This window comes from Balaenoptera borealis (assembly GCF_965194805.1).
Source record: "Balaenoptera borealis genome assembly, chromosome: 4".
In the NCBI taxonomy this organism is placed as follows: Eukaryota; Metazoa; Chordata; class Mammalia; order Artiodactyla; family Balaenopteridae; genus Balaenoptera; species Balaenoptera borealis.
In genome coordinates, this window is record NC_138861.1 from 116,004,112 (window position 1) to 116,016,202 (window position 12,091).

The following is a 12,091-nucleotide window of genomic DNA, read 5'->3' on the forward strand; positions in this document are numbered from 1 at the left end:
TAATATCATGGCATATTTATTAGGGATAAAAGGGGATGGGGAAGAAATTGATAGGTGCAGCTCCAAAGGAGCTAACCAGGAAGAAGCTATGGAACTAAGCTCTTACCTGGTTCTAACAGAGCAGTAGGCAGTACGATGCCTTCTAGTAAGACACACACAAAGAAGAAAACTGAACAAAATAAATGTAAACAACCTGGAAATCGTATCCTTCTGGAAAAATGCAGAAGATATAAGGTACTACCCTATGCTTTTCTCCTCTTGAAAACATCCAATGTCTTCTGTAAGGTTAAGTATTTTAGTAAAAGAACCAGAACCCTCTTCAATAGCATAATAGAATATTACCTAATCTTACAGATGGTTTTAGATCCCTTCAGAGAATCCTTGGGAACAGAGAACAGGTTTTTCCTAAGCCGTAAAATCCCCAGTGATATATATTATAGTGAGGTACACTGAATGAGCAACAAATAAGCATTAACTGAGGAAAAGTGCCCCCAAGATGGGGCATATGCCTTCTTGTTGCTGTGACCGGTTCACTTCACATTGTCATAAGGTAGATTCCCTGCCTTTACCACACAAGTCCAGTGGAGCTTGTGCAGGTCCTGAACCCTCATCTCTAAATGAAAACTGAAGTTTCAATAAGTTCAGTCTGCACAAAAGCCAAGGCTAGTTCATTACAAGAGAAATGACCTTAGATTTGAGTGAGTTAAATCAAAATAGAAAATTATGAAGAACTGCTGTCAGTACACTAGAATGTTGACTTTTAAGAAAGTGGTCTTTTTCCAGAAAATAAAGTTTGAATGAAAGTGTTTATTGGTGAAAAAACAAAGTGGAGGCAAGCAGGAGTATTTAAATAATAGATATTGATCCTTAGCATACAGATCCAGGCATATCTTTAAGACTAAACTTCTGCTATGTGTTCCTTATGAGCCTGGTGAACCCCAGTAGGTAAGCTGTTATATTTTAAACTTACTTATCCCTGAAACAACCACAGAAAGGTTCACTCACATCCTCCTTTTGTCTCTAACTTTTGGCCTCAATGTTCTGTTCTAATTAAACTTTCTTCATCAGGTGTGGTTTTCTCAGCTTTATCTGATCCTTCTGTAAAAAAAAGACTCACAGGTCTACCTCAACAGGGCCAACCTTTCTGATGCTGCTCTGAATCTCTCTGTGATCATTCCACCACCAAGTCAAATTCAATGTATTCTACAAATACCAGGATGGTGGACTTTCTTCTCCCCCATGGCAGCTCCCAGCATGATTTCCTTAGAAAGGGTCCATATCCTTCTGTCCTTTACCTGACACTACTTCTTCATGGCTCTCCTTCTAGTTCATGTCTTCATGTCTTCTTGACCTCTTCTTACCCTCTCAAGGTTATTATTCTCCATCTTTGTCCTTAAATTTATTTTTCTTCTCTTTACATTTTCTTCTTGACATTCCTTGACAGTCTCATGGCTTCAATTCCATGTATTTGGTAATTAGATTAATATCTTCAGACTTTTCCTCTATCCTAAGTTTTGGACCCACATTTCCAGTCATCTGCTAAATATCACTACCTGGCTATTCCACTTACACATGAAACCCGATAAGCCAAAATGGAACTTGTTTTTCTACACAACCTTTATCCTCACTGTTTCCGTCAATGTTTCATGGATTTGAAACTTCAGCACTCTGAGTGATTGTTTTTTTCCCTTGCTCCATGAACCCCACACTCCAATCCAGCCATTTTCTTAGCACTTTTTAATCTACATTTTTAATATTTCCCTCATCCACCCTCCTCTCTCCAATCTCATTGCCTATATCCCAATTCAGGTCCTTATTATTTCTCTCAAGTTATTGCAAGAACCTCCTAATGGAAGCCTCCTTTTATACTAACTCATTTAAAATATGGTCAAAATATTTCTAAATAATACAGTTCTCTAATACTGTCATTTCTTCCTCTTCCCTCAAATCTCTCAGTGTGGCTCCTTTACGTTCCTTAGCCTAACATTTAAAGCATTAAGTCTCTCTATGAGCTCATTCCCAAGCTTATTTCCCACTAATTCTCCTCATATGACCACAAGATAAACTAAACTTAACCACTGGATTGTTATTTGTTAGGATATAAAGCTGAAAGTTGAATGTTATTATTATATTGGTCATTCTGTTATACATGTTCTATCCCATCATCTTTCTATATCCAGATACCAATAATTCAGCAGGGCCCAACTCATTTGCTTCCTTCTTTGTAAATGCTTCCCACAACTGGAAATAACTCCCACCCCAAAATTCAACAGTGTTTTTCTGTCCCCCTGTTTTGTATATTTTGGCTTATCAAGTGTATCTCTCCTAGAGCATAGCTCCTAAGAGTAGAACTACTTCTAGTGAGCAATGCATTCCTCAGAGAAAATACTCCAGTGCCAATAACTCGATGTTCCTGCCAATAGCAGGAATACAATAAATGTTTGCTTGCTTAATGTACAAATGAATAATCATAGCTAACTTTTTTTGGAGGAGTGGACACTTGCTATTTCATGGAAGTGTGACTTATTTTTTCTTAAGAAATTGGACAACAAAGACCCTGAAGTTCAAAGTGGTTAAGTAATTTGTATAAGGTCACACATTAAATGTCAAGACTAGACTCAAAATCATACTTCTAACATAGACCTCTCCTTGAGCTCCAGTTCCATATATTCAACTGCCTTCTCTACATTTCCACTTGAGTGTTTAACACTTTTTTTGTGTGGCAGCTCTAATACCTATCTCTTGTAGTCCATTCTCTTCCATTTGGTATAGACTCATGGACTCATATCAAGACTACTGATTTTGTTTAATAACTGGTTCCTTTACCCCATACTTTTATTCAACTTGTCCTACATTTATCTTTCTAAATCACCACCTGTAATATTGCCACCATCCTGCTCCAATATTTTCAGTGGCTCCCTACTATGAAAATAAACCCCATCTTCTCTGTCTGGCAACCAACAAATTGGTCTCAGCTGTGTCTCCAATAAATTTCTCCAAATACTCTCCAACTTGTAGCCTCCATACCAAACAAACTAGTCTCTTCATTGCATTTGAATATACCATGTGTATTTTTGCCTTTTTTCAGGAATTATACACAAGGTTCTACTTCAGTGGAACACACCTCTTATTCTGATCCACTTATTAGAACCTAAAGTGACTGTACAATTTATCTTCCAAACGGGGACCCTTTGGTGGGGTTGGAGTGAGGCAGGTAGGAAGAGAAGTGATCACTCAGGGACTGTCTCAGGTAAACCAGCATGTATAATTAACCTATTAATATCTATGTATATTTTCATATCTATATCAAATGATATCTATATCTATATCAAATCTCACCTTTCCAGAAAAGTTTTTAAACTCCCTGGGCTTAAGTAATCATTTTCCCTTTTTAGAGAACTTTGCACATACAAGTCGGAACCCAAAGATGAAGACCTGAATCCCAGCTCCTCTACTTATTAACTGTGTGATCAGGAGCAGGCCACTTAAACTCTTTGGATTTCTGTCCTCATTTGTAAATAGGACTATTGTCTTCATTTCTTTTCCTCCCTGTAGTAGGATGATACATCCACATCCTTTGCCTTGTGACTTTGCATTGCTTGCCACTGTGGGTGGAATACACTTCCTCTTTCCACTGATGTTGGCCTTGGCCATGTGACTTGATTTGGCTGATGGAAGGTTAAGAGACATGACATAAGCAGATACTTTAAGCGTGCTTCCATGGTTCTGTTTGCCTTCCTTTGAGCTCCTATGATTCACTCTGTGGTTAACATGCCCCAAGAAGCTATAACTTTATCCTGGGCCTCAGAATGAAGACAAATGAAGCTGAACCAAACCTAAATGGAAGCCTGCAGTCGAGAGTAACCCACTCAAAGCCAGGCAAGCCCACATGAGATCAGAGAACCAAAACCAACCCACAGATCAAATGTCAAGAGAAAAAAATGCTTGAGGTTATAAGCCATTGACATTTGAGGATTGTCACATAGCCTAGTTTCAGGCAAAACTGAATAATATAACCATCTTATATACTTTTATAAAATAATATATTTATGTGAAGATGATTTTAGAAATTGAAAATCACAATTCAAATGTTATTTATGATCATTGCTCCTCAGTATTATGAATTATTTTATATATATACTTCTCATCTCCACATTCTAAACTGTAAAATATTAGAGATAAGACCATTTTATATAAAAATAAAATAATTGTATATTATATAAGAAGTATATATTACATAAGAATAACAACTATGTGAGAATTATATAAGAAATATAATTATTTCATATATTTGCCAAGGTACCCTGCACAGGGTATGTCGAGCGTACTGAGAAGTGTTATACGGCTACTGTTGCTATTCTTCCTCCAATTACGTTTGTTTGTGTCTTTGTTTTTGCTCTTTTAGATCTTTATTTTTTTATATTTTCACAAGGCAGTATAAGATATGAAAAGGGTAGATTATCAAACCAAACAGGTGGATTTGAGACCTGCCTTGATGGCACCTTGGGCAAGTTGCTTAAACCCTCAAAGCTTTAACTTCTTCGCTTATAAACCAAATAATAATAGTAGTAGTAGTAGTAGTAATACATTTCTAAATTAAAATTACAATAAATAATTTAACACAGTGATTGTCACATTTTAAAGCACCCAGTAAATAGTTTTTATTATATCATACATATATACTCCTTTCTCCTCTCCAGAAATTTCAAAGCAGAATTCTCAGACAATCCTACATTCTCTAGACAAGTGTAATTCTCTTTATTCTAGACAGACAGACACTTAGACACACACCTCTAGAACTCAAGATTTTCCATAATTAGGTGGGGGAAAAGTGACAGGAAAAAGACGTCTTGAAAGTTCTGTGTTCTCTCTTTGCTCTGTGGCCTTGTTCCTGATATTTCCAATGCCCTGAAATAATTCACATTTCTATTTACCTAACTAGTGCTTAATCAATCTTCTGAGTTCAAAAAAAAAAAAAAAATCCTGGTAGAGGGCCCTTAAACAAGGAATTGAAATTGCTTTTTTATTTTTTTAAATTTATTTTATTTATTTATTTTTGGCTGTGTTGGACCTTTGTTGCTGAGTACGGGCTTTCTCTAGTTGCAGCGAGGGCCGGGGCTGCTCTTTGTTGCGGTGTGCGTGCTTCTTATTGCAGTAGCTTCTCTTGTTGCAGAGCACGGGCTCTAGGCATGCGGGCCTCAGTAGTTGCAGCACGCGGGCTCAGTAGTTGTGGTGCATGGGCTTGGTTGCTCCGTGGCATATGGGATCTTCCTGGACCAGGGAATTGAACCCGTGTCCTCTGCATTGGCAGGCAGATTCTTAACCACTGAGCCAGGGAAGTCCAAAATTGCTTTTTGACTTGTCAATCTTCCCAACTGTATTACAAGGTCTTTGAGGGCACAGGCCATGTCATTACTTTTCACCAGCCCCTAGCACAGTCTTGACACATGCTAAGTGCTTAAAGACATGAGGTAAAAGAAAAAATGGAAGAAAGGAAGGAAGGAAAGGATGGAAAGAGAGAGGCAGAGGCAAGAAAGAAAGGAGGAAAGAAATAAAAGGTTATTTTTATTTTCATTCTTCCCTGAAAAGAGTGTTCAAAGAACAAGACAGTTACTACAGCATCATCAAAACTCATCTCCACCCAAATCTACATTTTGCATCAAATCCCATGTGAGTGTGTTCTCTTCCTCTCAACAGAGTAATAGGATGTTTATTTTAAAATGTCAACTCATCATAAAACCTATTTGGGGCAAAATGGACTCCAGGGAGATTGACTGAAATTCCAATTCTTCTCCTCCTGTTTCTCTTCCTGCTTCCTGTTCATTTTAGGAAAAGGCTCTGATCTGTTAAAAAAAAAAAAAAAGGTTGGGGGGGAGCCTCTAGCAAGAGACACATATAGAACATGTGTTTCACCTGCTTTTTAATATTAAGTACAGGCAATTTTGAGCTTCGTTCATTTAAAATACTTACTTGTGCTTCACATTTATGGCTAGGTATTAGAGATGAGAAGCCCAGATGTGGTTAGTAATGGGGGAAAAAGATTAAAAATAGAGCCACAGAAAAAGAAAGATGATCCAACGGAAAGAAGAAATAGAAGTCATCGTCTTAGAGTAACGTTTGTTCAGAGCTCTTCAGCTGTTTTAATCCTAAACTCTAAATGCTCCCTCTGAGCATGAACAGGAGAACAATCCAAATGATTCTCAGGTATGCGCTGGTACTGAGGAGTGGGACTGGAGTGATATCCTTCTGGAATTTGATGAAATCAAGTTGAAATTAAGATACGGTTATCAAACCAGCAATTCACATCTTTGGCTAAGGGGACGTTAATCAATAACATAAAGTAACAGGCTTCACCGTTCTTAATTTGACAAGTATTAGATAAGACTTCTCTGTGCTGCCTTTCTATTCTAATTTTTTAAATAAGCATCTTCAAAACTGATTCAAAGAATTCAAAGAAAAAGGAGTAGCAAAAACAATTGGGGAATAAAGGAAGAACTCAGCAATTTTAATTGTCCACATGGGTCATAAAAATGGATTTTTCTAAGGGACAGCTATCCAGTGCATTGGCCACGAAATACACAGATATCCCTAGTGATGCTATGTCAATGTACATTAACTTCTGCTATATAGATGGACTCAGTTCTCCTCACATACTTACTTCTCTGGTGTGTGCCTGGCAAACAGAAGACTCTCAACAAATGTTAGTAAATGAATAAATACAAGATTGAATTAGTGATCTGCTTATTTATTATTAGGGCCAGGGCTGTTGCTGAATCCACAATTTGTACTCATAGTTGATTCCTCTGATAGAGGTAAAACTTAATGGAGACAGCCTCACAGAGGAAGAGAGACAGTTCCTGCCTGCTACCTGACAAGCTAAGCCACTTGTCTAAACCAATTCTGCAGCAACAAGTGCCCAGTGGATGGGGAAGGCAGACGTACAGATGGCTGTCTGGATGCGTCACGGGACGGGATTGCCACTACAGCCCATTGTTACATTTATTGCTGACAGTGTAATTCATTGGCTGACTCCTTGTTTTTCAATTGGTCACCCTCAATGGACAGCTGCACTGGGGGTTGTACTAATCGTGCCTGGGACGAGAGTATGCTCCGCGGGTGGGCCCAGCTCTGCAGCAGGGGCTTTGTGACGTCAACCCTGGACTGCTGTACAGAAGCCCGTGCTTCACTCTCCCAGGGCCCTGAACAGGCGTCCTCATGCCCAGGAAACACAGCACTTTTCTTTCTGAGTGTTCCTCTTTCTGAAGTATGATACAATGGAAACAAAACAAAACACTTCTTAGTTTCCTTTTCCAGTAAGAATTTCTTAAAAATAGACTGAAATATCAGCTTTAATACTCACTGTAGAAAAAGATTACAGTAACTTCATTAGATTTTATCCAAATTATCAAGTAAAAAGAGAAGCTAGAGTTCATGTGGAGGCATCAAAAAGCTCTTTTAACTCATCTGTGTCCAGCAATCATGTATATATTTTGATTTTTATACTGTGGAAAATGATCTTTATTTTGTGTACAGTATGATGAGGATTAAATAACACTCGTGGGATATTTTCATCAAAGAATTCTAAGGGTATTTTTACAGTGAGAAAGCCTCATATTTCAAGCACAGACTCAGCAGGTAATAACACAAGACTGGAGTCATGGCTCAGGCAACCATCTTTCCACTGGTCTCCTGCCCCTCTTTCTTCACCTGTAAAATGAGTCATTTCACTTCACTGACCTTACTTCCACCTGACTAACTTCCAGAAAGTCATGTGGCAGCTCTGTTCCCTAGGGTTTAATCTGTAAAATCAGAGAACTGAACTCAGTGAATCTCTAACATTCTGTGACCTTACCTGGATATTGAGGCAAATAGAAATTTCAATATATTCCTCAAATTAATAAAAATATGTGCATATACCTTATAAGGGCATGCATTAACTAAAAATGCAAGTAATTCTTGACTTCTTTTTTAATCACAAATATCAGTGTCCATGATTTGACAGCTTGCTTATGAAAAAGTCCCTTACATGTTCCTTTTTCTGGTTTGCTAATTTTCCATTCTGTATTCCAAGGCAGGCCAATAATTGCAATGAAATCAGGTTAAACATTGATCTTCCACCCTGACATTGCATTAACTTTTCTAATAAACATCTTCACTGTGTCAACCAGCACTGTGTTTACATATTGAGCCCAGCAACCAATTGTCTTGCTTCTTTTAGATGCTTTTGAATTCTGGAAGGAATCTTATCTGAAAGACTAGAATCGTGCATCTGCCGTGACTTTCAATTTTGTATTTCAGATTAACTGCTCCTTTTCCTCCACGTTCTGAAGGCCTTCTAAGAAATTTCCTTCCCAGTTCATCTGGTAAGTGCCTGCTTTGGCTGTTACTCTTTAGTGAATTCATGTCTTTTCTCCTATGTTTCTTGTGCCACCCTTGTTATCTGGAGTCAGGATTCTGAGCTCTGACCTCCCTCCTTGTCCTGCTGCCTAGGAGAATTGAAGGCAGACCCTCAGACCTCTAATATTCTAGATTTTTGAAGATCCAGCTTTGGCTGGGATGAGGCCAGGATTGGAGTGGAAATAAGCACTGAATTTTTTTTTATTTACAGCCTTCTGAAAATTAACTATTTCTGTTCAGATTCAGGGGCTGAGTAAAAGTATTAACCAGTAGATGTGCCTAAAGATCCCTGATCAAATACTCTATTTTTAATGTTGTGAAGAATACATGCTTAGGGAATACTTTTCCTAGCAAATTGAGCCAATGCTGCTTGCTTCACTAGAACTACAGGCAAAAGATGATTACCAGAGAGGCTGGGGAGAAATTGCCCCATGATGTGAAGCAAAGCCTTCATTCATGAATGATTTCTTGTCTCTGAATGTGGAAGAAATAGATCATAAAGTGTGGGGCTGGGATTCTAAAGGATATTTAATACTCATTCCTGGAGATATGGTCTAAAATTTAAAGACTGTGATCACTGGTCAGGTGAGAAAAGATGCTCCAAGATTCCCCTTATTTTAATATTTATTTATTAATTTATTTATTTGGCTGCACCGTGTCCTGGTTGCGACATGCGGGATCTTCGTTGCCGTGTGCAGGATCTTTTAGTTGCAGCATACGGGCTCTTAGTTGCAGCATGCAATATCTAGTTCCCTGACCAGGGATCGAACCCGGGCCCCCTGCATTGGAGTGCATAGTCTCAACCACTGGACCACCAGGGAAGTCCCTTCCCTTATTTTAACAAGAGTATCTAAGAATATCTGCCAATATCATGGATCTCTGGGAAAACATCCTATCCAGACCCACAGAATCAGATCAACCAACCACAAATCAGAGTAGCTATAATGAAAAATTCATTAGACTAACTCTCACCACTTGCCAAGAGGGTATTTACACCAGGCACTGTACTAAGTGCTTAACATATCTCATGTGTGATCCTCATAAAGCTCTGTCAGGTACACATGGTTATTCCTATTTTATGGACAGGAAAGAAAGACTCCGATGGACTAAATAACTTCTCCAAAGTCATACATCTACCACTCTTACCAGGATTAAGCCCAAATCTGCACGACTCCAAAAGTTCCTAGCCATTCTATGCTCCTGCAGAATAGCCACGCCAGTAGAGAGCAGAGGAGAATAGGGGTGCAGACACAGTGGGAGCCTTATCATAGCGTCCCATATAGGCAGAGGTTCCTTATTCCAAGCGAGCTTTGCTCCTACCCTCATAGCACCTTGCATAGACTTATGTCAGTACTTGCAATTCATGGTATTGTGGTTTGTAATTTGGGGGCTGGAGAGAGAGAAAAATGAAAGAATGGATTTCTAAATATTGGCACTCTCATTTTATTAGCTTGCCTTGAACAAGTTACTGAATCTCTCTCATCCTAATATTTTAACTACAAATGGGAATAAAACTACTCCTCAGTGTGTGCTTTTAAAAAGATAATAAAATCGAAGGACTTTAGACTAATCCCTTTGCACGTGTAGGCACTTCTTTAATGACCCCCTTCTTTCTTACATTTCAATCTTGCCCAATGTCCCATGACCTCTTCAGAGCAGGGACCATATAATATCCACATGCATGTCTCCAGATAAAATGCTTAGTACATAGTTGGTGCTCAGTGACTTAAAATGATTGGTATATATTGAGAATTTGTTTGCAACTCTAAGAGCTGTTGTAAAACTTTAGGTTTTAGTGTATATATTTATTGATTTTTTAAAATATGCATTCTTCGCATTCTTCCTTATATATTATGGTCAGTCTCTTGGGCTCTCTAGAAGAGAGCGTTTTACAGCTTTCTTTGAGTCTCAAGTCAAGAGAATTAGAACACCCCATAAACATAACACAGGCATCTCTGACAAAGGACCTGCTTCTGCCAATAGGTTGATTTTGCATTTCACAACTAATTTCACATATCAGTTTATACTAAATCATTTATTCATCCATTCATTCACTAAACACCTATCCATTGATGTCTATATCATCCTAGTGATAACAATGTAAATAGGACTAATCTCTGCCCTGGAAATGTTTATAATTTAGTGATATGAAACACATATGAACAAATCATTTAAAATTGAGTATAGTAATTTCTACAACATATATGAAAAAAGGATTATGAGAGAAAAGGGCACATGGTAACACCTTCAAACTTTGTTTCACTTCTGTTACTGAAAGTTACTTTTTCATCCCAGAATTACATTTCTATTCTTCCCCCTGCCCCCATATTTTTCAGTAAACTTTTGATAATCTTCTATTTTTAAAATACCTTATATGTTATTTTAAGGATTTTTTCCCTTCTTTTTGTGCTTTTTCTCTTTAAATAACATAGAAAATTTGGCTTTTATCAAGTATCACTAAACTCTTCTATTTTTCTTTGCACATTAGGTATGCAACTGCACTGTGAAGAGATGCTTTCCAAAATTGTGTCTCCTTTACTTTCAAATACCTAAAATGAAAAAATCTGTATCCTGTATGAGGATATTTTATTTAACTAGGATACATATATTAGTCAGGTATTTATCTTAAATTCCCTTTGCCATCGTCAGCCCAATATGTTTACTTCTATACTGGACTTTACCAGTTTCACACACTGGTCAACTATTTCCATCACATATATATTTATATATCAACTGCTGCATAGAAACTTACCCCAAAACTTAGGGACTTAACATTCTCTCACCATTCTGTGAGTAGATTGGACTCAGTTGGATGGTTTATCCACATGACGTCAACTAGGGCTATAGTCATATGGGGGCTTGAATGGGCTACAATATCCAAGGTTGCTCCCTCACATGGCTGGCAGCTGTTGCTAGCTGTTGGCTGAGAACTGCTGGCAAGTAGGTCTCTTAAGTTTTCCTCCATATGACCTCTCAATGTGTCTGGTTTCTGAAAGGGAGTACCCTAACTGTGACATTTCAAGGGTAGAGAAGCAGAAACTGATGGTCTCTTAATGCCTCCTTTTCTGCACTCTGTTGATCAAAAGCCATCCCAGATTCAAGGGGTGGAGAAATAAATGCTCCTCTTAACATGATATGTGGTTCATGGAGAGGAGGGAGTGGTTGGTCATTTTAAGATTGACTGTTATATCTATATACTAGTTAGCTTCTAGTATTTTCTTCAAAAATGATTCCCTTCTCCATTTTCCTTCTGTACATTTTCCTTCTATATGTGAGAATTTAAAATCAGTGATCTCTTTCTCTGTACTAACCTAAACATATAGTTGATTGTGTTTGTTTTATGTCTTTGATGAATATATTATGTTTTACATTTAGAATTCTAAGCTCTAACTCCCTCTTTATCTTCTGCTCTGGAATTAAAGAGAAGCCTTCAGACCTGAAATATACCAAAGGCTGCAATGTATGGGAGGTGGACGGTGAGATTTTCTTGTAAGTATTACTTTTCTTTTTCAGTTCATATATTTTGAATTCTTAAAAAAATGGATATAAAATGCTTTATTACATTTCTATTATAGTCTCAATTGTAAAAATGAATACCCAAACTCTAACAAATTTGGCTAAGTAAAATATTATATAACACTAATGCACAGGAGGTGAGGAGAAGGAGTACATTCTGGACTTCCCTTCTCTTTAA

The 12,091-nt window shown here is 37.8% G+C and overlaps 1 protein-coding gene across 8 annotated transcripts in view; it reads left to right on the forward strand.

Moving 5' to 3' along the window:
• Positions 1 to 12,091, forward strand: part of LOC309627291 (uncharacterized protein) — a 297,871-nt gene that overhangs the window by 166,733 nt on the left and 119,047 nt on the right. For 6 of the 8 annotated variants that reach the window (XR_014243650.1, XR_014243651.1, XR_014243652.1 and 3 more), the window contains exons 1-2: positions 7,451 to 8,363; positions 11,820 to 11,886. Coding sequence is in view for 1 of the 8 variants with exons in the window: in XM_082389155.1 (XP_082245281.1) it covers positions 8,299 to 8,363; positions 11,820 to 11,886 (132 nt within the window). In the remaining 7 variants the exon portion in view is untranslated. Of the gene's footprint in view, positions 1 to 7,450; positions 8,364 to 11,819; positions 11,887 to 12,091 lie in introns of those variants that run through there. The other 2 variants (XR_014243649.1, XM_082389155.1) reach the window with 1 other exon arrangement.